Genomic DNA, 26,682 nt, shown 5'->3' on the forward strand with positions numbered 1-26,682 from the left:
GGCTATTGGCATGTACAGGGGCTATGGACATCTATAGGGACTATGGACATCTATAGGAGCTATGAACATCTATAGGGACTAGAGACACATATAGGAGCTATGGACATCTATAGGGACTATTGGCGTGTATAGAGACTATGAACATGTAGAAGAGCTAAGAACACATACAGATGCTATAAACATGTATAGAAACTACAGACATCTATAGGGACTATGGACACCTATAGGGGCTATGGACGCCTGTAGGGGCTATGGACATGTATAGGGGCTATTGGCATGTATAGGGGTATAGACGCCTGTAGGAGCTATAGAGACGTATAGGGGTTATTGGCATGTATAGGGGCTATGAACACGTATAGGGGCTATGAACGTGTAGAAGAACTATTAACATGTACAGAGATTATAAACATGTATAGACGATACAAGCACGTATAGGAACTATGGACACCTATAGGAGCTATAGACATGTATAGGGGCTATGGACGCCTATAGGGGCTATGGACGCCTATAGGGGCTATGGACATGTATAGGGGCTATGGACACCTATAGACAGCTATGGGGGGGGGCGGTTTATGCGACCCAGTGAAGCGCCGTAGTCCCCAGGCCCCCCCCAGCACCACGTGCTGTCGCCACCTGATGACATCACCGCGCCGCAAGGCCTCCTGGGAGTTGTAGTCCAACAGCCCTGCCACCAATACCCCCCCCCCCAATAAAGGGGTCACGGGGTCAGGCCGAGCCCCTTCCCTTTATTAACAGCCCCATATTGGGGGGTGAGCCTATAGGGAACCCCATAGGGTTCTATAGGGACCCCAAAGTGGGGGGGCTCACTCGGGGGGGGGCAGGGTGAGGCGCGCGGGGTCGTAGTAGTTGGGGTCCACCAGGGGGAGCCCCCGGCGCTCCCGCTCCACGATCTGGATCTCGGCCTCCCGCCGGGCCCATTGCTGCAGCCTATAGGGGAAGAGAGGGGCAGGGTCCATGGCGAGCCCTATAGACCCCTATAGAGCCCTACAGACCCCTATAGAGCCTCTGAATGCATTTATACCCCATTATCCACCTTTATATGTGTGTATGTATTGCTATGGACCCCCATATGCTCCCTAGGGACCTCCTATAGGACCCTATAGACCCCTATAGAGCCTCTAAACGCATTTATACCCCATTATCCAGTGTTACATGCATGTATGTATTGCTATAGATTCCTATATGCTCCCTAGGGACTTCCTATAGGACCCTATAGACCCCTATAGAGTCTCTAAATGCATTTATACCCCATTATCCAGCTTTATATGTGTGTATGTATTGCTATGGACCCCCGTATGTTCCCTAGGGACCTCCTATAGAACCATATAGACCCCTATAGAGCCTCTAAGCGCATTTATACCCCATTACCCAGTTTTATATGGGTGTATGTATTGCTATAGACCCCTATATGCTCCCTAGGGACCTCCTATAGGAACCTATAGACCCCTATAGAGCCTCTAAATGCATTTATACCCCCTTATCCACCTTTATATGCGTGTATGTGTTGCTATAGACCCCCATGTGCTCCCTAGGGACTTCCTATGGGCACCCACATCCCCCATAGGACCCTATAGAATCCCCCTCCACTCCCCTGAAGAGCCCTGTGTTCTGTTTTACCTCACCATGAACCTCTATACATAGTCTATATAGATTTTATAGTGACCTGCTGCTATTTATAACTCTATATAAGCCCCATCAAGCTCTTAAACCCCCCTATAGCTCCCTATAGAGACCCTATTGCCCCCCCCAGGCCCCTATACACCCCCATAGACCTTCTATAGACCCCTATACACCCCCATAGACCCCCCATAGACCCCCATAGACCCTCTATAGACCCCTATACACCCCCATAGACCCCCTATACACCCCCATAGACCCCCCATAGACCCCCTATACACCCCCATAGACCCCTATACACCCCCATAGACCCCCTATACACCACCATAGACCCCTATACACCCCCTATAGACCCCCTATACACCCCCATAGACCCCTTATAGACCCCTATAGACCCCCTATACACCCCCATAGACCCCCTATACACCCCCATAGACCCCCTATAGACCCCTATACACCCCCATAGACCCCTATACACCCCACAGACCCCTATCCCATAGACCCCCATAGACCCCCATAGATCCCCATAGACCCCCAGACACCCCTATAGACCCCTATACACACCCATAGACCCCTATACACCCCCTATACACACATAGACCCCATACACCCCCTATACACCCATAGACCCCATATATCCCCCACAGATCCCCTATACACCCCCATACCATAGACCCCTATACATCCATAGACCCCCATATCCCCTCATAAACCCCCCATAGACCCCCTATACACCCCCATAGACCCCCATACACCCCATACCCCATAGACCCCTATAGTACACCCTATACACCCCCATAGACCCCCTATAGACTCCTATACACCCCCATAGCCCCCCATATCTCCCCATCCCCCCGGGCTCACCCATAGTCGGGCAGGTAATGCAGGAAGGTGGAGCCCAGGACGATGGCGATGGAGACGCCGGCGAAGAAGACGGCGCGCATGTTGTGGACATCAGCCACCGGGTCCGCTGAGAAGCCGTGGTAGTCGGGGTTCTGCCGCGCCGCACATAGGGACACATAGGGACACATAGGGACACATAGGGATACATAGGGACACATAGGGACCCATAGGGACACATAGGGACACATAACCGCACCATAGAGATCCATAGCCGCACCATAGATATCCATAGCCGCCCCATAGGGACACATAGCCTCCCCATAGGGATCCATAGCCACTCATAGGCACCCATAGCCATCCCATAGAGACCCATATCCACCCCATAGGGACTCATATCCACCCCATAGGGACCCATACCCAACCCATAGGGACCAGTGCACCCCACAGAGACCCATACCCAACCCATAGGGACCAATGCACCCCATAGAGACCCATATCCACCTCATAGGGACCAGTGCACCCCATAGGGACCCATATCCACCCCATAGGGAGCAATGCACCCCATACAGACCAGTGCACCCAGAGAGACCCATAGCCACCCCATAAAGACCCATATCCACCCCATAGGGATCCAGTATACCCCTATGGAGCAATACACCCCATAGGAACCCATATACAACCCATAGAGACCCCAATGCACCCCAGAGGGACCCATATCCACTCTATAGGGCCCCTAATACCCTCCATAGAGACCCAAACCCACCCCCCGAGGTCCTTTTCCCCTCTTAACCAGCCCTAGGCCACGCCCCCCAACCACAACCACCAATCAGAACGTAGCTCCTGCTAAGCCATGCCCCTGAGGAAGGAGGCACGCCCACAACCTTTGGCTCCGCCCCATAGAAGGCCACGCCCCCTATAACCACCAATCAGGACATGGCTCCTGCTAATCCCCGCCCCGAAGGATGAAATCACGCCCCCAAGCGTTGGCTTCACCCCCAGAGGCCACACCCCCCACTTCACAAACACCAATCAGAGCCTGGATCCTGCTAACCCCCCGCCCCAAGGCTGTGACCACGCCCCTGTCGTTGGCACCCTCCCAAAGAGAGGCCACGCCCCCACTTTACATCCACCAATCAGAGCCTCGCGCCTAAGCCACGCCTAGAATGTGCAGCCACGCCCCCAAGCAGTGATCCCGCCCCCTCACCAGAGCCCCCGCCCACCTCCATAAGCCCCGCCCCAATTGTGTACCCCATCCCCCGAAGCCCCGCTGCTTTCCAAGCCCCGCCCACCATCCTCTGCGCCACCGCCATTGGCTCCTCCTCGTGCACGTCAGCTCCCAGCGGCCCCCGCGGCAGCGCCACGGCCCCGGGGACCCCGGCCGAGCGGCCCCGCGCCCCGGCCTGCAGCGCCCGCAGCGTCCTCCGCAGCGCCGCCATCTTCCCGGCGGAAGTCCCGCCCCGTCGCCTCCGTTAAATCAATGAGGGCAGCCACCGCCCTCTTCACCAATCACGAGAGAGCGCTCAGATGGCTCCGCCTCCTCGCTCCCGCGTAGCCAATCATAAGCCGTCTCCGTCCACCCTCCCCCTTCTGGCTCCTCCGACGCGAGCCGCAGCCAATCAGAAGCCAAAGCGGCAACGCTCCCTCTCTCCCCCTTATTCGTCCCGCCTCCTCCCCAGCAAGAACCAATGAGAAGCGCGGATACGCTGATGGGCGGGCAGATGGACCAATGGGAGAGCGCCAGGGGCGGGCAGGGGGAGCGGGACGGGCCGGGCGCGGAGCGGCGCCGCCATTTTGCTGGTCGGGAGCGGTGGCGGCGGCGGCCGCGCTGAGCGGAGAGGTCGGGGCCTACCGGGAAAGGCGGGGCGTACCGGGAGGGGCGGGGCCTACCGGGAGGGGCGGGGCTTTACCGGGAGGAGCGGGGCTCAGCCCGGAGAGTCCCTCTCCGCGGTCGCTGATTGGGTAGAAGGGGATGAGGGGGCGTGGCCCGGCGCTGTAGCCCGGCGGGGGGGCGGGGGCGTGGTTACGTATGCTAATGAGGGGCGGGGTATGGCGGGCGTTTCTCCTGGGGACACGTGGCTCCCTGTTCCTCCCAGTCACCCCATAGGGACCCCATCGGCCCCCCCATTCATCCCAGCCATTCTCAGTAGACCCCCCTGTTATCTCCGTCCCAGTGCCCCCCAGTTGATCCCAGTTACCCCCCTGTCTGTTCTGGCGCCTTCCCCATTCATCCCAGTGCCCCCCTATAACCCCTAACCCCCCCCATTCCCTCTTCCCCCCTCCCCAGGTGCCAGCACCATGGAGTACGAACGCAGGTAGGGGGGACCCCAAATCTTGGACTCTTTGGGGGGCAGCGGGGGGGTTTGGGGACCCCCAAAGTGTGGGGGGGGAACCCATGGGGGGGGGAAGGAGACATTGGGGGGGGTTCCTATAGGGGGGGAAATGGGGATTTGTGACCCCCAAAGTGGGTGTGGGGGGGGACATTGAGGGACCCATAAGAGGGAGGCTGCACCCATTGGGGTTGCCCATGGGGAGCCCCCCCATAGGTGACTCTATGGGTATACCCCCAAGGTGGTGGTGGGGGGGGGGAACAGTTGGGACCCCCCCTTGATCTCATCTCCCATAGAGGGGGCCGTGGCGACCGCACCGGCCGCTATGGGGGGGCCCCATCCTCTTCTGAGGAAGGCTCCCGCACCCAACGGGACCACGACTATCGCGACATGGATTATCGCGGCTACGGGGGTCCCCCCGAGGGGCCCTCCACTTCCGGGTCCTCCTCTCAGGTGGGTACCCCCATTGATGCCCCCCCTATGGACCATTACACCCCCCCCCCCCAAATAATGCCCTGATCCCCACTTCCAGGCCTATGAGGGCTCCTCCGAGCCCCCCCGGAAGCGGGACCCCCCCCCGGCGCTGCCCTTTGGTGCCGATGGTGATTACCGGGACCAGGATTACCGGCCCGAGGCGGCCGAGGAGGAGCCGCGCGCCAGCACCATCGTCATGCTGCGCATGCTGCCCCAGGCCGCCACCGAGAACGACGTAAGCCACGCCCCCTCCCTAAGCCCCGCCTCCTTTTTGAGGGGGGCGGGTGCTGGCCCTTTAAATCCCCCCCTTCAATAGGGTTGGAGTGGGGAGGATTGGAGGGGATTGGCCACGCCTCCTTTGAGGAGGCCACGCCCCCCTGTGTGAGGCACACCTGCGTGGTCACGCCTCCCTTATTGAAGCCGTGCCCCCGCCACGGGGGCCACACCCCATTGGCTAAACGATGTCCTTATGTGGCTAAGCCACGCCCCCACATGCCCTAGCCCCCCCCCGTTTGCTCAGCCACACCCCATTGGCTAAGCGATGTCCTTATTTGATTAAGCCACGCCCCCATGTGCCGTAGCCACACCCACTTTGCTAAGCCCCGCCTCCGTCAGGGTAGCCATCCCCCATTGGGTAAACGATGTCTTTATTTGGCTAAGCCACGCCCCCACATGCCCTAGCCCCCCCCTTCACTAAGCCACACCCCATTGGCTAAGCGATGTCCTTATTTGGCTAAGCCACACCCCCACGTGCTGTAGCCCACCCTTCGCTAAGCCACACCCCATTGCCTAAGCGATGTCCTTATTTGGCTAAGCCACGCCCCCATTTGCCATAGCCACCCCCCCCCGCCCCTTCGCTAAGCCCCGCCTCCATCAGGGTAGCCATGCCCCATTGGCTAAACGACGTCTTTATTTGGCTAAGCCACGCCCCCACCTACCTTACCCCTGCCCCCTTTGATAAGCCTGGCTCGACCCCAGTGTGACCTCTCCCTCATTAGCATAAACCACGCCCACTTCTGTCTACCCACACCGCCTTCAATGTCTGCTATAGCACAGCCATGCTCCCTCTCTGTAACCACGCCCCTTTTTCATAAGCCACGCCTCCTCAGGGCACTCCCATTACTTACAATGGGGGGAGCGAGTGGGGGTGTCCCCAATACCAGGGTCCCCCCCCCAGTACCGAAGTCCCCCTTGCATTAATGAGGTGTTCCCCCCCATTACTGAGATCCTCCCCCTTTACTGGGACCCCTCCCCATTACCAAGCTCCCACCCCCATTACCGAGCTCCTCCCCCCATTACCAGGGTCCCCCCCCATTACCAGGACCCCCCCCATTACCAAGCTCCCCTCCATTACCAAGCTCCCCCCATTATTGATCTCCCCCCATTACCGAGCTCCCCCCATTACCAAGCTCCCATTACCGAGCCCCCCCATTACCGAGTTCCCTCCCCATTACCGGGGTCCCTCCCCCCATTACCGGGACCCCCCCCCATTACTGAGCTCCCCCCATTACTGGGGTCCCTCCCCCCATTACTGGGACCCCCCCCATTACTGAGCTCCCCCCATTACCGACCACCCCCCCATTATCGGGGTCCCCCCCATTACTGAGCCCCCACCTTCTCCCTCTGCCCCCCCAGATCCGGGCGCAGCTGCAGGCGCAGGGGGTGCAGCCCCGCGAGGTTCGGTTGATGCGGAACAAGTCCTCAGGTGAGCCCTGCCCCCCCCGGGTGCTGTTGGGTGGGGGTGGGGGGGCACCCATAAATGGGGGAGGGGCACCCATAAATGGGGGGGGGGCACCCATAAACGGGGGGGGCACCCATGAACATGAGTGCTTTATGGGGGGGGGCAACCAGCACCCACCTGCTTCCCTTGGGGTGGAGGGGGGGGGGGTCCTGCTTTACATTGGGGGGCACCCACAGTGGCTGATCCCGTCCCATGGGGCATATAAGGGTGCTGGTCCCATCTTTAGGAGCACCCAGGGGTGCTGCATTAAACATAGGGGGCACCCAGGGGTGTCTGTTCCCACCTTAGGGGGCACCCAAGGGTACTGCATTAAACTTAGGGGGCACCCAGGGGTGCTGATCCCATCTCTAGGAGCACCCAGGGGTGCTGCATTAAACATAGGGGGCACCCAGGGGTGTCTGTTCCCACCTTAGGGGGCACCCAAGGGTGCTGATCCCATCTATAGGAGCACCCAGGGGTGCTGGTCCCATCTTTAGGAGCACCCAGGGGTGCTATATTAACCATAGGGGGCACCCAGGGGTGCAGATCCTGACCCCAGGAGCACCCAGGGGTGCTGCATTAAACTTAGGGGGCACCCAGGGGTGCTGGTCCCATCTTTAGGAGCACCCAGGGGTGCTGCATTCAACTCAGGGGGCACCCAGGGGTGCTGATCCCGTCTATAGGAGCACCCAGGGGTGCTGATCCCATCTATAGGAGCACCCAGGGGTGTCTGTTCCCACCTTAGGGGGCACCCAAGGGTGCTGATCCCATCTATAGGAGCACCCAGGGGTGCTGATCCCATCCCCAGGAGCACCCAGGGGTGCTGATCCCGTCTATAGGAGCACCCAGGGGTGTCTGTTCCAACCTTAGGGGCACCCAGGGGTGTCTGTTCCCACCTTAGGGGGCACCCAGGGGTGCCCATTCTCTCCCCAGGGGCACCCAGGGGTGCTGATCCCATCTCGAGGAGCACCCAGGGGTGCTGGTCCCATCCCCAGGGGCACCCAGGGGTGCCGGTCTTGTCCCTAGAGAGCACCCAGGGGTGCTGGGCTGGACTTGGGGGGGCACCCAGGGGTGCCCATCCCCTCCCTAGGAGCACCCAGGGGTGCTGGAGACCTTCCCAGGAGCACCCAGGGGTGCTGAGGCACAGAGAGGGGGCACCCAGGGGTGCCCACCCCCCTTACCCAGGAGCACCCAGGGGTGCTGAGCCATAGCCAAGGGGCACCCAGGGGTGCCGGAGCCTTCCCCAGGAGCACCCAGGGGTGCTGATCCCATCCCTAGGGGCACCCAGGGGTGCCAGAGCCTTCTCCAGGAGCACCCAGGGGTGCTGGTCTTGGTCCCAGGAGCACCCAGGGGTGCTGAGGCGTAGCTGGGGGCACCCAGGGGTGCCCGTGTCCTACCTAGAGGGTCCCAGAGGCATCTATAGGAGCTCAGAAGGGGTCCCATAGGGGTTTGAGGAGCACCCATAGGTGCCCATGGGGGGCGCAGAAAGGTTCCAGGAGCACCCATGGGTGCCCATTGAGAGCAATGCCAGGAGCACCCATGGGTGCCCATTGAGAGCGATGCCAGGAGCACCCATGGGTGCCATTGAGAGCAGTGCCAGGAGCAGCCATGGGTTCCCATTGAGAGCAGTGCCAGGAGCACCCATGGGTGCCATTGAGAGCAATGCCAGGAGCACCCATGGGTGCCCATTGAGAGCAATGCCAGGAGCACCCATGGGTGCCCATTGAGAGCAGTGCCAGGAGCACCCATGGGTTCCCATTGAGAGCGATGCCAGGAGCACCCATGGGTTCCCGTTGAGAGCAGTGCCAGGAGCACCCATGGGTGCCCATTGAGAGCAGTGCCAGGAGCACCCATGGGTGCCCATTGAGAGCAGTGCCAGGAGCACCCATTCCCAACCAAGGGGGTTCCCAGGGGCACCCATACCCAGCGGGGGGAGGGGGGGCACCCATGGGTGCTGTCCCTGACCCCCCCCGGCTCCGTTCCAGGTCAGAGCCGCGGCTTCGCCTTCGTGGAGTTTCACCACGTCCAGGACGCGGCGCGGTGGATGGACGCCAACCAGGTCCTTGCGCGGCACCCGCGTGGCACCGTCACGTGACACTGTCATGTGACACCCCCTTTGGACACTGTCATGTGACGCCATCACGTGACACCCCCATGGGACACTGACATGCGACACCCCTATGGGACACTGACATGGCGCCGTCACGTGACACCTGCATGTGACATTGACATGTGACACCGTCACGTGACGCTCTCATGGGACACTGCCATATGGCACCATCACGTGACACCGGCATGTGACATTGACATGTGACACCATCACGTGACACCCCCATGGGACACTGACATACAGCACTGTCACGTGACACCCTCATGTGACACTGATGTGGCACCATCATGTGATGCTCTCATGGGACACTGACATATGGCACTGTCATGTGACACATACATGTTACATTGACATGTGACACCATCACGTGACACCCTCATGGGACACTGACTTGGCAACGTCACATGATGCTCCTATAGGACACTGACATATGGCACCGTCACGTGACACCCACATGTGACACTGGCATGTTACATTGACATGTGACACCCCCATGGGACACTGACGTGTGGCACCGTCACGTGACACCCTCATGTTCTGAGGATGGAGGCACAGACCCAGAGGGGGGAATGCTGCACATCATGTGACACGTGGCACTGTCATGTGACAGCCCCCATGTGACACTGTCATGTGACAGCACCCATGTGATGCTGTCATGTGGCACTCTCACATGACACACGTGACACCCACATGTGGCACCCTCATGTGATGTCATGTGATACCTGCATGTGACATAGTCGTGTGACATCGTCATGTGACACCCATGTGGGACACTCTCACGTGACACCCACACGACACTTTTGTTGCACTGTCATGTGACGCTCACGTGACACCCACATGTGACACTCTCACATTACGCCCACTTGTGACACCCACATCTGATGCTGTCATGTGACACTCTCATGTGACACGTGACACCTTCACATGACACCCACCTGCAAGGGCTTAGGGGGGAGCCCCCATGGGAGCCCCTTGTGTGAGGCCATTGGGTGCCCTTGGGTGACACACTCACGTGACACTGTCATGTGACACCCACATGTGAAACGGTCACGTGACACTGTCACGTGACACTCGCCTGCAAGGGCCATGGGGGGATCCCTTGGTCAGAGCCTCCCATGGGCCCTGGTGCAAGGCCCCAGCTCCCCCATCGGAAGGTCATGTGACCCCAGTGCCCCCCATGCACGCCATGGGGCAGCCCCACAGTGAACCCCAATGGCAGCCCCATAGCAAACCCCAGTGCTCTCAATGGCAGCCCCATAGCAAACCCTGGTGCTCTCAATGGCAGCCCCATAGCGAACCCCAATGGCAGCCCCATAGCGAACCCCGGTGCTCTCAATGGCAGCCCCATAGCGAACCCCAATGGCAGCCCCATAGCGAACCCCAGTGCTCTCAATGGCAGCCCCATAGCAAACCCTGATGCTCTCAATGGCAGCCCCATAGCGAACCCCGGTGCTCTCAATGGCAGCCCCATAGCAAACCCCGGTGCTCTCAATGGCAGCCCCATAGCAAACCCCGGTGCTCTCAATGGCAGCCCCATAGCAAACCCCGGTGCTCTCAATGGCAGCCCCATAGCAAACCCCGGTGCTCTCAATGGCAGCCCCATAGCAAACCCTGGTGCTCTCAATGGCAGCCCCATAGCGAACCCCGGTGCCAGCCCCATAGCGAACCCCAATGGCAGCCCCATAGTGAACCCTGGTGCTCTCAATGGCAGCCCCACAGCGAACCCCAATGGCAGCCCCATAGCAAACCCCTGGTGCTCTCAATGGCAGCCCCATAGCGAACCCCAATGGCAGCCCCATAGCGAACCCTGGTGCTCTCAATGGCAGCCCCATAGCGAACCCCAATGGCAGCCCCATAGCAAACCCCATTGCTCTCAATGGCAGCCCCATAGCAAACCCCATTGGTCTCAATGGCAGCCCCATAGCCCCGTCCTCTCCTGCTCTGGGTCTGTGTGGGGCTGGGCCCCATAGCTCACCCCACACTGCCCCCACAGCAAGGGCTGAGCCTGCTGGGGCACCGCGTGTCCCTGCACTACAGCGACCCCAAGCCCAAGATCAATGAGGACTGGCTCTGCGCTAAGGTGGGGAGCTCTGTGGGGGGCTATGGGGCTCTATGGGGGGCTATGGGGGGTTATGTGGGTCTTAGAGGGGTCTATGGGGCAGTTATGGGGGTCTATGGGGGGTCTTAAAGGGGTCTATGGGGGGGCTTATGGGGGTCTTAGAGGGGTCTATGGGGGGGTTATGGGGGTCTTAGGGGGGCTATGGGGGTCTTAGAGGGGTTATGGGGGTCTTAGGGGGTCATGGGGTGGTTATGGGGGGCTATGGGGGTCTTAGGGGGTCTATGGGGGGTTATGGGGGTCTTAGGGGGTCTATGGGGGTCTTAGAGGGGTCTATGGGGGATTATGGGGGTCTTAGGGGGTCTATGGGGGTCATAGAGGGTCTATGGGGGTCTTAGAGGGGTCTATGGGGGGTTATGGGGGTCTTAGAGGGGTCTATGGGGGTTTAGGGGGGTCTATGGGGGGTTATGGGGGGCTATGGGGGTTTAGAGGGGTCTATGGGGGGTTATGGGGGTCTTAGGGGGGTCTATGGGGGGTTATGGGGGTCTTAAGGGGGGTCTATGGGGGGTTATGGGGGTCTTAGGGGGGTCTATGGGGGGTTATGGGGGTCTTAGAGGGGTCTATGGGGGGCTATGGGGGTCTTGGGGGTTTATGGGGGTCTTAGAGGGGTCTATGGGGGGCTATGGGGATCTTAGGGGGTCTATGGGGGGTTATGGGGGTCTTGGAGTGTTTATGGGGTCTGGGGGGGTTATGGGGATCCTTGGGGCATCCTAATGTGGGTCTATGGGAGCCCTGGGGGGCCCTAAGGGGGCTTGGGGGGAGGTGTTAAGGGGGTGCATTGGGGTGTGCATTGGAGGCTATTGGGTGCTATGGGGTGCATTGGGGGCTATTGGGTGCTATGGGGGTGCATTGGAGGCTATTGGGTGCTATGGGGGGTTTTGGGGGTCCCATAGTGTGGGGTGCAGAACTTCAAGCGCCGGGAGAAGTGCTTCAAGTGCGGGGTGCCCAAAGCTGGTGAGTTACCCAAAACCCCCTGATTTCACCCCAAAATCCCTGATTTCACCCCAAAAACACTGACTTTACCCAAAAAACACTGATTTCACCCCAAAACACTGATTTCAGCCCCAACCCCCCGATTTCAACCCCAAACCCCTTGATTTCACCCCCCAAAACACTGATTTCACCCCAAAACCCCTTGATTTTATCCCCAAAACCCCTGATTTCAGCCCAAAACCTCTTCAGACCCCCGATTTTGGGATGAAATCACCCAATTTGGGGATGAAAAACACTGATTTTGAGGTTAAAATCCCTGATTTTGGTGTGAAACCACCCAATTTTGGGTTGAAAAACCCCGATTTTGGTATGAAACCACCCAATTTTTCTATGAAATCCCCCAATTTGGGGATGAAACCACCCAATTTTGGGTTGAAAAACCCCGATTTTGGGATGAAACCACCCAATTTTGGGGTAAACCCCCCGATTTTGGGGTGAAACCACCCAATTTTGGGGTGGAAAATCCTGATTTTGGGGTGAAAAACGCCGATTTTGGGGAGAAACCACCCAATTTTGGGTTTAAAAATGCCGATTTTGGGGTGAACCTCCCCGATTTTGGGGTGAAACCACCCAATTTTGCTGTAAACCCCCCTATTTTGGGGTGAAAACCCCCAATTTTAGGGTGAAAACCCCTGATTTTGGGGTGAAACCCCCCAATTTTAGGGTTAAAACCCTGATTTTGGGGTGAAAACCCCCGATTTTGGGGTGAAAACCCCTGATTTTGGGGTGAAACCACCCAATTTTGGGGTTAAAACCCTGATTTTGGGGTGAAAACCCCCGATTTTGGGGTGAAAACCCCTGATTTTGGGGTTCCACCTCTAACAGGGGGGGTTTCAATGTCCTTTTGGGGTGCAGAAGGAGAACAGCGGGGCCCGGGGGGGCCACGAGCGGAGCTGGGGCCTGGAGGAGGGGGGGGGCTGCTGCCCCTCCCCCAACCCTATGGGCCTGCAATGGGGGGGACCCCCGGGGGGGGCTCCCATGGGGGGACCGAGCCTGGAGCTGACAACGCCAATGACAGTGAGTGGGGGAGGGGCTGGGGGGGGTTATGGGGGGGTCATGTGCCTATGGGGGGGTTATGGGTGCCTAAGGGGGGGTTATGGGTGCTCAAGGGGGGGTTATGGGTGTCTATGGGGGGGTTATGGGTGCCTAAGGGGGGGTTATGGGTGCTCAAGGGGGTGTGTATTGGGTGTTCAAGGAGGGGTTATGGGTGTCCAAGCGGGGGTTATGGGTGTCTATGGGGGGGTTATGGGTGTCTATGGGGGGGTTATGGGTGCTCAAGGGGGGGTTATGGGGTTCAAGGAGGGGTTATGGGTGTCCAAGCGGGGGTTATGGGTGTCTATGGGGGGGTTATGGGTGCCTAAGGGGGGGTTATGGGTGCTCAAGGGGGGGTTATGGGTGCTCTATGAGACTTACGGGGTGTTCAGTGGGATGCTCTATGGGATGCTCTATGGGCTGCTCTATGGGATGCTCTATGGGATACTCTAATGGTCGCTCTATGGGCCGCTCCATGGGCTGCTCTATGGGCTGCTCTATGGGATGCTCTATGGGATGCTCTATGGGACGCTCTATGGGATGCTCTATGGGCTGCTCTATGGGATGCTCTATGGGATGCTCTATGGGATACTCTAATGGTCGCTCTATGGGCCACTCCATGGGCTGCTCTATGGGATGCTCTATGGGATGCTCTATGGGCTGCTCTATGGGATGCTCTATGGGCTGCTCTATGGGATACTCTATGGGCCGCTCTATGGGATGCTCTATGTGGAGCTCTATGGGATGCTCCATGGGGAGCTCCATGTGGAGCTCTGTGGGTCCCATCTCCCCCCTTTCCCCCCATTCCCCCCCAGCCATCATCCTGCGGAACCTGCACCCCCAGAGCAGCCTGGAGTCCATCCTCACCGCGCTCGCCCCCTTCGCCGCGCTCTCGGCCGCCAACGTCCGCGTCATCAAGGACCGGCAGACCCAGCTCAACCGCGGCTTCGCCTTCGTGCAGCTCAGCACCATCGTGGTGGGTGCTCAGCACCCCCTTATGGGGATGGGCATTGGGGGGTGCCCCTGGGGGCAGCTCCATTATAACAATGGGGGGGTATTGGAGGACACCCCCCCATCCTAACCACCATTGCTCTGGTTATGGGGTGCCCCATAGGAGGCCTCGCAGCTGCTGCAGATGCTGCAGGCCCTGCACCCCCCCCTGCACATCGATGGCAAGAGCATCAATGTGGAGTTCGCTAAAGGCTCCAAGCGGTGAGGCCACGCCCCCTTTTAGACCACACCCCCCTTAAGCTCCTCCCCTCCCTAAGCCCTGTGCCGTTAGGCCATGCCCCCTTCAGGCCACACCCCCTTGAGCTCCTCAATTCACCAAGCTCTGTCCCATTAGGCCACGCACACACCCCACTTAGGCCACGCCCACTTAGGCCACACCCTCTTACGCTGCTCCCCTATTTAAGCGCCGACCTCTTAGGCCACGCCCCTTCAGGCCATGCTCCCTTCTGGCCACGCCTCATTAGCTTATCCCCTCTTAAAGCCACCCCCCCATGGGACACGCCCCCTTTAGCTCCACCCCTCCCATCCTGTCCCTTTAAGCCACGCCCCCTTTACGTCATGCCCCCTTAAGATACTGCCCTCCTTTAACCCCATATGTTTTGGCCACGCCCCCTTCGGCTCCACCCCTTCATAAGCCCCGCCCCCAAGCCCCAGCCACCCTCCCTGCATGAAACCCCCCCCATGGGACTCCCCAAGCCCCACCCTCGGCCGTAAGCCACGCCTAAAATCCTTAGACCACGCCCCCAACAAGGCTCAGCCTATAGAATGGCATTAAGGGTACGCTCAGCCCCCGCCCTCTGCCCCTTAGCCCCGCCCATAACCCCACTAAACTCTTCCTCAGACACCCCCCAACCAATGGTTCCACCCCTGCCCACAAGCCCCGCCCACTGCCTTTTAGTCCCACCCACCGCACTAAACCCCGCCCCCCGTCCCTGGCCCCGCCTCCTGCAGCGAGGCCCCGCCCCTGAGCCGAGGCCATGACCCCGCCCCCAGGGAGGTGCAGGGGGCGGGGCCAGGGGAGGGCCCCCCCCGCGCCAGCGCCGCCTCCGTCGCCTCGACCGCCATCGCTGCTGCCCAATGGGCGCTCTCCCAGGTGGGCGGGGCTTAGGGGAGGGGCGGGGCTTGAAGGGAGGCCGGGGGGGGCTTGAAGGGAGGGGCCTTTCCTGCCTTCCTTATAAGGGAGAGGTGTGGGCACGGGGTGGGCGGGGTTTGTCGAGGGGGCGTGTCCTGACGTGGCCCCGCCCCTTCCCGCAGGCCGCCCCTGGCTCCGACACGACGTGGGCCGGGGGGGAGGAGCCTCCCAGTGACTTCAGCAGCTTCTACCAATCAGAGGAGACCTTCAGCGGCCCCGCCCCTTCCCTCTACGGCTCCGCCTACCTCAAGGGCTCCGCGGCCCCGCCCTCTGGCCCCACCCACTCTGGCTCCGCCCCTCCCAAGGCCGATGGCCCCGCCCCTGGTGAGTGCCCCCCCCCCCCATAGGTCCCCATTGTTTGGGGCACCCCTCCTTCTCCATAGGACCCCATTGTGTGGGGCACCCCCTCCCCATAGGACCCCATTGTATGGGTCACCCCCGCTCACTTCTCCATAGGACCCCATTGTGTGGGGCACCCCACCCCCCATAGGAACCCCCTCCCCATAGGACCCCACTGTGTGAGGCAACCCCCCCCATTTCCATAGGACCCCATTATGTGGGGCACCCCCGCCATTGGACCCCATTGTGTAGACACCCCCCCCCATAGGACCCCATTTTATGGGGCACCTCCCTCCCATAGGACCCCATTTTATGGGGCACACCCCCCCCATACGACCCCATTGTATGGGTCACCCCCCTACACTTCTCCATAGGACCCCATTATGTGGGGCACCCTATAGGGGGGACCCCCAAGTGTGGGGCTCAATGGGGGGGGGGCAGCACCCTATATTAACACATGAACCCCCCCCCCCAGGTGTAGAGGAGCCGCCAGTGCTGAGCCTGGAGCACACAGCGGGGGGGGGGCCCTCTCCCGCCCCCCCAAGGGGCCCCCTCTCCCCCCCCCACTGCTGAGACCCCCAATGCCCCCCCCCAGGGTGCCCCCCCCCAGGTATGTATAAGGTGGGGGGGGGGGCACCCATAAGGGGGGGGGATGTTGGGGGGTCCCCAAAATGGGGGGGGGGGGCAAAATGTAGGGAGGAAATGGGAGGCCCCATAAGTTGGGGGAGGGCCTAAAAAGGGGGGGTTGGCCAATAATGGGGGTTATGGGGTGATTGGGGGGGTAATTAAAGGGGGTCAATAATGGGGGTTATGGGGTGATTGGGGGTTAATTAAAGGGGGTCAATAATGGGGGCTATGGGGTGATTGGGGGGTAATTAAAGGGGGTCAATAATGGGGGTTATGGGGTGATTGGGTTAATTAAAGGTGGTCAATAATGGGGGTTATGGGGTGATTGGGGGGTTAATTAAAGGTGGTCAATAATGGGGGTTATGGGGTGATTGGTGGGGTTTTGGGGTTCGGGGGGGTTAATAAAGGGGGCATCTCCCCCCCCCCAGGCTTATACAGGGCCCCTCAAGGCTGAGACCCCCACCCCAGCCCCCAGTGGGCCCCCCCCTGCCGCCCCCCCCACCTCTGAGTCCTATGGCCAGTACCGTGAGTGATGGGGGGGTCTATAGGGGTTATGGGGGTGTCTATAGGGGTTATGGGGGGTGCCTATAGGGGTTATGGGGGGGTCTATAGGGGTTATGGGGGGGTCTGTATAGGGCCTATGGGGGGAATGGGGGGTTGTCTATAGGGGTTATTGGGGTGTCTATAGGGATTATGGGTTAATGGGGGGGTGTATATAGTGTTTATGGGGGGGTCTATAGGGGTTATGGGGCTGTCTATACTGGTTATGGGGGGGGCTATTGGGAGGCTTGAATGCAATCTTATAGAGGGATGTAAGGGGAAATCCTTCCCTTATTGGGATGGGAGGGTCCAAGTCTTTGGGGGGGGGTCCCCTATATATGGGCCCCCCATGACCCCCCTTTCCCCCCCATAGCGGTCCCTGATGTCTCCACCTACCAATACGACGAGACCTCAGGCTATTACTATGACCCCCTCACCGGGCTCTATTACGACCCCCATTCTCAGGTGGGTGCTTTTGGGGTGCAAATTAGGGGGTCCCCCTCTTCCATAGGGGCAGAATTGGGGCCAAACGCTGCAGATTTGGGGGCTGAAAAGGTTGGGAGAGGTTTTTGGGGTGAGAAACGAGCGTTTGGGGGCTTTAAAACAGGGGGGGTTGTGGGAGGAAGGGACCAAGTTGGGGTCCATGGGGGGGGGGGAGGGACCATTTAGGGGTCTATGGGGGGGGAGTGTCATTTAGGGTGGGGTGGGGATGGGTGGAGGTATAATTTAGGGGTCTATGGAGGGGGGAGGGACAGTTTAGGGGTCGATGGGGGGGGGGTCAATTTCAGGGTTTATGGGGGGGGCATTGTAGGGGTCCAGGGGGGGCGAGGTGCCATTTAGGGGTCCATGGGGGGGGGAGGGAGCCATTTAGGGGTCCATGGGGGGGGAGGGACCATTTTAGGGGTCTATGGGGGGGGAGGGGGCCATTTAGGGGTCGATGGGGGGGGGAGTGTCATTTAGGGGTCCATGGGGGGGGAGGGACCATTTAGGGGTCTATGGGGGGGGAGGGACCATTTAGGGGTCCATGGGGGGGGAGGGACCATTTAGGGGTCTATGGGGGGGAGGGACCATTTAGGGGTCTATGGGGGGGGAGGGACCATTTAGGGGTCTATGGGGGGGGGAGGGACCATTTAGGGGTCTATGGGGGGGGAGGGACCAATTAGGGGTCTATGGGGGGGGAGGGACCAATTAGGGGTCTATGGGGGGGGAGGGACCAATTAGGGGTCTATGGGGGGGTTCATTGCAGTGCATGGGGGGGTGTATTTTGGGGTGCCCCCCACCCTAACCCCCCCCCCCTTTCCCACCAGTACTATTACGATGCTGGAGCAGGCCAGTACCTGTACTGGGATGGGGAGCGCCGCACGTACCTGGCGGCCCCCCCCGCCGAGCCCCCCCCCGGCCCCCCCGGCCCCCCAAAAGAGCCCAAGGACAAGAAGGAGAAGCACAAGACCAAGACAGCTCAGCAGGTGAGCACCCATGGGTGCTGCCCCCCCCCGCACCCCATTATCATGGACAGCACCCCATTATCATGGACACCCCCCTTCCCACCCCCCCCAGAACACAGTATGGGTGTCAATGGGATATGGGGGTCGCCATAGAGAGCAATAGCACCCATGGGTGCTGCACCCCCCCACCCTTACATAGCACCCATAAGGGGGGCTCAGCGCCCCATTATTATGGACACCACCCCCCCCAGAACACAATATGGGTGTCAATGGGATATGGGGGTCACCATAGAGAGCAATAGCACCCATGGGTGCGCATGGACATGGAGGAGCACCCATGGAGCACAATGGGACCCCATCCATCCCAATAGCACCCATGGGTGCCCAGCAGCCCCTATGGGTTCTCATCCCCCCCAGTAGCACCCATGGGTGCCCAGCAGCCCCTATGGGTCCTCATCCCCCCCAATAGCACCCATGGGTGCCCAGCAGCCCCTATGCTTCCCTATCCCTCCCAGCAGCACCCATGGTTCCACATCACCCCCAATAGCACCCATGGGTGCCCAGCAGCCCCTATGCTTCCCTATCCCTCCCAGTAGCACCCATGGTTCCACATCCACCCCAATAGCACCCAATGGGTGCCCAGCAGCCCCTATGGGTTCTCATCCCCCCCAATAGCACCCATGGGTGCCCAGCAGCTCCCCCCAACCCCCCCCCCCACAGCCATGGGTGCCCAGCAGCCCCCCCAGTAGCACCCACGGGTGCCCAGCACCCCCTCTGGGCCCCCCTCCACCCTGACCCCCCCCTGCACCCATGGGTGCTCAGCAGCCCCTATGCTTCCACATCCCCCCCAGTAGCACCCAATGGTGCCCAGTGGCCCCCCCGTGGCCCCAACCCATGGGTGCCCGGCACCCCCTCTGGGCCCCCCCACCCTGACCCCCCCCGCACCCATGGGTGCTCAGCAGCCCCTATGCTTCCACATCCCCCCCAATAGCACCCAATGGTGCCCAGTGGCCCCCCCAGTAGCACCCATGGGTGCCCAGCACCCCCTCTGGGCCCCCCCCCCCACCCTGACCCGCACCCATGGGTGCTCAGATCGCCAAGGACATGGAGCGCTGGGCGCGCAGCCTCAACAAGCAGCGGGAGAGCGGGCGCAGCGCGGGGCCCCCCCCGCCCCCCCGAGAGGACGAGAGGAGGGAGGCGGCCGCGGCCGATGCTGGATACGCGATCCTGGAGAAGAAGGTGCACCCATGGGTGCTATGGGGGGGTATGGGGGCTATGGGGGGTAATGGGTGTCTATGGGGGTAATGGGGGTCTATGGGGGTAATGGGGGTCTATGGGGGGTAATGGGTGTGTATAGGGGGGTAATGGGGGTCTATGGGGGGTAATGGGGGTCTATGGGGGTAATGGGGGTCTATGGGGGGGTAATGGGTGTCTATGGGGGGTAATGGGTGTCTATGGGGGGTAATGGGTGTCTATGGGGGGTATGGGTGCTATGGGGGGTAATGGGTGTCTATGGGGGGGTAATGGGTGTCTATGGGGGGGTATGGGTGCTATGGGGGGGTATGGGGGCTATGGGGGGGTAATGGGTGTCTATGGGGGGGTATGGGTGCTATGGGGGGTAATGGGTGCTATGGGGGGCTATGGGTGCTATGGGGGGTAATGGGGGCTATGGGGGGGTATGGGTGCTATGGAGGGGGTATGGGTGCTATGGAGGGGTATGGGTGTGTATGGGGGTGTATGGGGGCTATGGGGGGGTATGGGTGTTATGGGGGGGTATGGGTGCTATGGGGGTGGTATGGGTGCTATAGGAGATATGGGTGCTATGGGGGGATGTGTGCTGGTAACGGGTGCTGTGGGTGCCATAGGGTGTGCTGGGGAGCTATAGCATGGGGGGAGCAGTGGGTGCTGCCCATAGGAGAGCAATGGGGCTGCAAGAAGCACCCCATATCCCCCCCCCCAGCACCCATGGGTGCCCCCTAACTCTGACACCCCCCCCAGGGTGCTCTGGCTGAGCGGCAGCACCCACCCATTGAGCTGCCCAAGCTGGCGAGTGACGAGCGGCTGGTGAGCCCCCACCCATGGGTGCCCCCCCTTGATCCCCCCTCCATTGATTCCCCCCATTGATCCCCTCTCCATTGATTCCCCCCCATTGATCCCCCCCCTTGATCCCCCCCATTGATCCCCCCCTTGATTCCCCCCATTGATCCCCACTCCATTGATTCCCCTCCATTGATCCCCCCCCTTGATCCCCCCTCCATTGATTCCCCCCATTGATCCCCCCATTGATCCCCCATTGATGCCCCCCCCACCCATTGATTCCCCCCATTGATTCCCCCATTGATTCCTCCATTGATCCCTCCCATTGATCCCCCTATTAATCCCCCCCCATTAATCCCCCCCCATTGACACCCTCCCATTGGAGCTCTCCCATTGATCCCCCCCCACTGATGCCCTCCCATTGGTTCCCCCTCCCATTGGTTCCCCCTCCCATTGGTTCCCCCTCCCATTGGTTCCCCCTCCCCATTGATCCCTCCCATTGGTTCCCCCTCCCATTGATCCCTCCCATTGATTCCCCCCCCCCACATTGATCCCTCCCATTGGTTCCTCCCTCATTGATCCCTCCCATTGGTTCCTCCCCCATTGATCCCTCCCATTGCCTCCCTTTCCCATTGATCCCTCCCATTGGTTCCCCCTCCCCACTGACTCCCTCCCATTGGCTCTCCCCCCTTAGAGCCCACCCCGCGGGCTCGTGGCCGCCTACAGCGGGGAGAGCGAGAGCGAGGAGGAGGCGGAGCGAGGGGCGGAGCGTGGCCCGGAGGCGCTCACTGATTGGCTGAAGCTCGCGTGCCTGCTCTGCCGCCGGCAGTTCCCGAGCCGGGAGGCGCTGCTGAGGCACCGGCAGCTCTCGGGACTGCACCGGGTGAGCGCCCCTGCCCCGCCGGGGGGGAGACCCCGTGGGGCCTCAGTGGGGAGCCCTTGGGTGTAATGGGGGGAGACCCCGTGGGGCCTCAATGGGGAGCCCGTCGGGCCTCAATGGGGAGCCCTTGGGTGCAATGGGGGGGAGCCCCTGTGTGAAATGGGGGGGAAACCCCGTTGTGCCTCAATGGGGAGCCCCTGTGTGCAACGGGCGGGAGACCCCGTGGTGCCTCAGTGGGGAGCCCCTGTGTGCAATGGGGGGTAGACCCCGTGGTGCCTCAGTGGGGAGCCCTTGGGTGTAATGGGGGGGAGACCCCGTGGGGCCTCAGGAGGGAGCCCCTGTGTGCAATGGGGGGGAGACCCCGTGGGGCCTCAATAGGGGGGCCCCTGTGTGCAATGGGGGGAGACCCCGTGGGGCCTCAATGGGGAGCCCTTTGTGTCCAATGGGGACTCCTTTGTGTCCATTGGGGACCCCCTTTTGTCCAATGGGGACCCCCTTGTGCCCAATGGGGACCCCCTTGTGCCCAATGGGGACCCCTTTGCCTATTGGGAGCATCCCCAAGGGGGGGTCCCCTCAATGGGTGCTGGGTGCCCTTTAAGGGGTTTTGGGGACCCCTCAGCAGGGCAGTGGGGAGGTTTTGGGGACCCCCCCCCCATAACAGTGTCTGTTGTGTCTGTGCCCCCCCCATAGCAAAACCTGGAGCTGCAGCGCCGCAATCAGGCCCCCCCCTCCGAGGGGCTGGACCGGAGCGAGATGGAGGTGGGGGGGGGCACCCATGGGTGCTATGGGGGCACTTATGGGGGTATCTATGGGGCACTTATGGGGGTATCTGTGGGTGCTATGGGGCACGTATGGGGGTATCTATGGGGGTATCTGTGGGGGAGTTATGGGGGTTAACTATGGGTGCTATTGGGCACTTATGGGGGTATCTATGGGTGCTATGGGGCATTTATGGGGTTATCTGGGTGCTATGGGGCACGTATGGGGTTATCTATGGGTGCTATGGGGCACTTATGGGGGTATCTGTGGGTGCTATGGGGCACTTATGGCGATATCTATGGGGCAGTTATGGGGGTATCTATGGGTGCTATGGGGCACTTATGGGTCTCTAGGGGTCACTTATAGGTGTCTATGGGTACCTATGGGGCACTTATAGGTCTCTATGGGGCACTTATGGGTCTCTATGGGGCACTTATGGGTGTCTATGGGTCCCTATTGGGCACTTATGGGTCTCTATGGGGCACTTATGGGTCTCTATGGGGCACTTATGGGTGTCTATGGGGCACTTATGGGGCACTGGAGGTATTTATGGGTCTCTATGGGGCACTTATGGGGGTATCTATGGGGCACTTATAGGGGTATCTATGGGGCACGTATGGGGGTTATCTATGGGTGCTGATGGACACTTATGGGGGTATCTATGGGTGCTATGGAGCACGTATGGGGGTTATCTATGGGGCACGTATGGGGGTATCTGTGGGTGCTATGGGGCACTTATGGGGTTATCTATGGGGCACTTATGGGGTTATCTATGGGGCACGTCTGGGGGTGTCTGTGGGTGCTGATGGCACCCATGGGTGCTCCCCCCCCAGATGAAGTACCGGGACCGGGCAGCCGAGCGCCGGGAGAAACAGGGGGGGCCCGACCCCCCCGAGCCCAAACGGCGCAAATTTGGGGGGCCCCCCCCCACCTCTGGGTGAGCACCCATTGACCCCCCAAGAACCGAGGGTGCCCCAAAAGTGGGTGCTATGGGGGGTGGGGACCCCACTGTGGGTGCTATGGGGTCCAATGTGGGTGCTATGGGACCCAATGGGGGTGCTATGGGGTCTCTATGGGGGTGCTATGGGGTCTCTATGTGGGTGCTATGGGACCCAATGTGGGTGCTATGGGGTCTCTATGGGGGTGCTATGGGACCCAATGGGGGTGCTATGGGGTCGCTATGGGGGTGCTATGGGGTCGCTATGGGGGTGCTATGGGTGTGCTATGGGGTAGCTATGGGGTCCCTATGGGGGTGCTATGGGGTCTCTAGGGGTGCTATGGGACCCAATGGGGGTGCTATGGGGTCCCTATGGGGGTGCTATGGGGTCTCTATGGGGCGCTGGGGGCTGTTGCAGGGAGGGGGAGGGGGCCCTGCCCCTCGGGTGCCGGATGCTGCAGGCCATGGGCTGGAAGGAGGGGAGCGGCCTGGGCCGGCGGCGACCTGAGGTGACCCTGGGGGGCAATGGGGGGGATCAATGGGGGGCAATGATGGGCAATGGGGGGTAATGGGGGGGCAGTGGGGGGGCAATGTGGGAACAATGGGGGGCAATGGGGTTGGCAGTGGGGTCAATGGGGGGGATGGGGGCAATGGGTGGGGCAATGGGGGGCAATGCATGGCAATGGGGGGGCAATGGGGTCAATGGGGGGAATGAGGGGCAATGGCAATGGGGGGGTCATATGGGGACATAAGGGGGGACATTGGGTTATGGGGGGTATAGGGACATGGGGGTCATGGGGGACAAGGGGGCAATGGGGTGGATGGGGGGTCAGAAGGTACATGGGGGGTCATATGGGGACGTAAGGGGGGACACTGGGTCATGGGGGGCTCACAGGGCCATGGGGGCCATGGGGTGGGGGGGACCCATAGGGTCATGTGAGGACATGGGGGGGGGATTGGTGTCTCGTGATCACGTGAGAGGGTGTGGTGTGGCCCCACGTGACCCCACGTGACTTCACCCCCCCTCCCCCCAGGCTCCGACCCGGCCCCGCCCCGGGGGGGTGACGCGTTTCAGCGAAGGACCCTAAGCCCCGCCCCCACCCCTTGGCCCCGCCCCCTGGGGTTTCCCAATGACCCCCAATGGGAGGGGTGTGGGGAAACCCCACTTTGTCCCCGCCCCCCCCGGCGGTGGCCCCTTCCCCTCCCCCCCATCCCCCCAACTTCGCGATTTTGGGGCTTTTTGTTGTGTTTTGAGGGTTTTTTTTCCAATAAAAAGATGAAAAAAGAAATTTGGAGGTTTTTTTGGGGGGGTGGGGGAGGGGCCGGATCCCCCTAATGGGGGATGAGATGGGAGGGGGGAGGGGCAGGTTTCACCCTGACCATTGTGGTTCCCCCCCCCTCCCCCCACTTCCCCTGGATGGGGGCCTTGCCCCTCCCCCCACTTCCCCTTGGCCCCAATACAGCGGGGGGGAGGGGCCAAGTTCCCCCTTCCCACCCCCCCCACCCCCCCAATGGCGTGTATGGGGCTGCTGCTGCTGCTGCTCTGTGCTGGGCTGGGGGCCCCCGCTGGTACTGGGAGCACTGGGATAGACTGGGAGCAATGGGAGGGGATGGGGTACTGGGAGTACTGTGATAGACTGGGAGCAATGGGAGGGGATGGGGCAATTGGGGTACTGGGATATACTGGGAGCACTGGGATATATTGGGAGCAATGGGAGGGGATCGGGCGATTGGGGTACTGGGATATGCTGGGAGCACTGGGATTTACTGGGAGCAATGGGAGCAGATGGGGGTACTGGGAACACTGGAATATACTGGGAGCACTGGGATATATTGGGACCAATGGGAGGGGATGGGGTACTGGGAGCACTGGGATATACTGGGAGCAATGGGAGGGGATGGGGTACTGGGAGCACTGGGATAGACTGGGAGCAATGGGAGGGGATGGGGTGATTGGGGTACTGGGATATACTGAGAGCACTGGGGTATATTGGGAGCAATGGGAGGGGATTGCGCAATTGGGGTACTGGGATATACTGGGAGCACTGGGATTTACTAGGAGCAATGGGAGGGGATGGGGCGATTAGGATACTGGGATATTCTGGGAGCACTGGGATATACTGGGAGCAATGGGAGGGGATGGGGCAATTAGGGTACTGGGATATACTGGGAACACTGGGATATACTGGGAGCAATGGGAGGGGATAGGGAGCTGAACGCGGGAGGATTGGGAGCACTGGGATGCAATGGGAGGAAGAGGAGGGGGGCCTCGGGGTACTGGGATGGGGAGGGGGGAGGGAGCAGGATTAAGCCCCTCCCACCCGTGGCTCCGCCCTCCGTGACCACGCCCCCCAGGGGCCACGCCCGTGTGGTGCTTCTCCCGATTGGAGGAGGAGGCTGGGGCCGGGGCCTGCGCGGAGCTGCTGAGCGAGGAGCGCGTCCCATTGGCTGACTGCTGCCTCAACCCCGCCTATGGCTACAAGCTCCGCCCACAAGGCTCCTGCCACACCTGCCGGTCAGCCCCGCCCCCGCAGCCAGAGCCACGCCCCCAACGAGGCTACTCCCCCTTAGGCCACGCCCATTCCATTAAGCTCCACCCACTTCTCCCACGCCCATTCCAGGCCCCGCCCATCCCCTTTACACCCTGCCCAGGTGGCCCCTGGTACCATTGGGTGCCATTGGGTGCTATTGAGTACTATTGGGTATCATTGGGTCCTATTGGGTCCCATCGGATGCCATCATGTCCCATTGGGTGCTATTGGGTCCCATTGGGTCCCATCGGGTGACATCAGGTCCCATTGGGTGCTATTCGGTCCCATTGGGTGCTATCGGGTGCCATTGGATGCTATTGGGTCCCATTGGGTGCCATTGGGTGCTATTGGGTCCCATCGGGTCCCATTGGATGCCATCGGGTCCCATTGGGTCCCATTGGGTGCTATTGGGTCCCATTGGATGCCATTCGATGCTATTGGGTCCCATTGGGTGGTATTGGATGCTATTGGGTCCCATTGGGTACAATTGGATGCCATTGGGTCCCATTGGATGCTATTGGGTCCCATTGGGTCCCATTGGGTCCCATTGGGTCCCATTGGTTCCCCCTCTCCCCGTGTCCCAGGGCCGGGTCCTGGGGGCCCTGGGGGCCCTGGTCCGGGTGCTCCGTGAGCTGCGGGGAGGGGACCCAGCGGAGGGGGCGGAGCCAGAGCGGGAGCCCCCCTGGGGGGGAGGAGCCAAGGGAGTGGGAGCTGAGAGCGTGCGAGGGGGCGGGGTGCCCGGGTAGGGTATGGGGGGGTATGGGGGGGTATGGGGGGACATGGGGGGGTATGGGGGATATGGGGGGTATGGGGGGTATGGGGATATGGGGGGGTATGGGGGGGTATTGGGGGGTATGGGGACATGGGGGGGTATGGGGCACATTGGGACACTGGGGGGTATGGGGGGCATTGGGACACTGGCGGTATGGGGGGCATTGGGGATATTGGGGGGTATGGGGGGGTATGGGGACATGGGGGGATATGAGGGGTTATGGGGGGATATGGGGGGTATGGGGGGGATATGGAGGGGCATGGGGAGGGCACGGGGCGGTATTGGGGGACATAGGGTGGGACATGGGGGGAGACACAGGGGGGCATTGGGGGGACATGGGGGGGAAGAACGGGGGGGAACAGGGGGGGCATTGGGAGGGTCCTGGGGGGGGGCTGCGGCCCCCGGGGGAGGCCGAGTAG

The 26,682-nt window shown here is 60.9% G+C and overlaps 2 protein-coding genes across 2 annotated transcripts; one reads left to right on the top strand and one right to left on the bottom strand.

The window, feature by feature from the left end:
• Window positions 1-739: 739 nt before the first annotated feature.
• NDUFB11 (NADH:ubiquinone oxidoreductase subunit B11) lies at window positions 740-3,943 on the bottom strand. The gene is made up of 3 exons (XM_061361726.1): window positions 3,771-3,943; window positions 2,503-2,633; window positions 740-948 (listed from the first exon to the last, which is right to left on the bottom strand). The coding sequence occupies exons 1-3, from the start codon at window positions 3,915-3,917 to the stop codon at window positions 825-827; spliced, it is 402 nt and encodes a 133-aa protein (XP_061217710.1). The 5' UTR covers window positions 3,918-3,943; the 3' UTR covers window positions 740-824.
• Window positions 3,944-4,249: 306 nt separating this feature from the next.
• LOC133216747 (RNA-binding protein 10-like) lies at window positions 4,250-26,682 on the top strand. Its single transcript, XM_061361723.1, is given in 27 exon segments — window positions 4,250-4,318; window positions 4,766-4,793; window positions 5,105-5,261; window positions 5,341-5,517; window positions 6,918-6,987; window positions 8,988-9,061; window positions 11,106-11,192; window positions 12,122-12,182; window positions 13,077-13,238; window positions 14,069-14,229; window positions 14,368-14,465; window positions 15,258-15,357; window positions 15,519-15,720; window positions 16,211-16,303; window positions 16,346-16,356; window positions 16,791-16,887; window positions 17,276-17,367; window positions 18,210-18,368; window positions 19,440-19,586; window positions 20,346-20,411; window positions 21,079-21,267; window positions 21,955-22,023; window positions 22,857-23,003; window positions 24,424-24,529; window positions 25,316-25,475; window positions 26,076-26,233; window positions 26,558-26,682. Coding segments are annotated over 26 exon segments (2,985 nt in total). The 5' UTR covers window positions 4,250-4,318; window positions 4,766-4,776.

This window comes from Neopsephotus bourkii, unplaced genomic scaffold (assembly GCF_033783945.1).
Source record: "Neopsephotus bourkii isolate Nb327-2 ecotype Australia unplaced genomic scaffold, CSIRO-AGI_Nbou_v1 NB_1061, whole genome shotgun sequence".
NCBI classification, from domain to species: Eukaryota; Metazoa; Chordata; class Aves; order Psittaciformes; family Psittacidae; genus Neopsephotus; species Neopsephotus bourkii.

Excerpts from the sequence above, each read along its gene's own strand:
- NDUFB11 (XM_061361726.1), bottom strand. The coding sequence starts at position 3,917 with ATGGCGGCGCTGCGGAGGACGCTGCGGGCGCTGCAGGCCGGGGCGCGG. Across the intron at positions 2,634-3,770 it reads TGGCGGTGGCGCAGAGGATG|AACCCCGACTACCACGGCTT; the intron begins GTGGGCGGGGCT and ends GCGGCGCGGCAG. Across the intron at positions 949-2,502 it reads CATTACCTGCCCGACTATGG|GCTGCAGCAATGGGCCCGGC; the intron begins GTGAGCCCGGGG and ends CTTCCCCTATAG.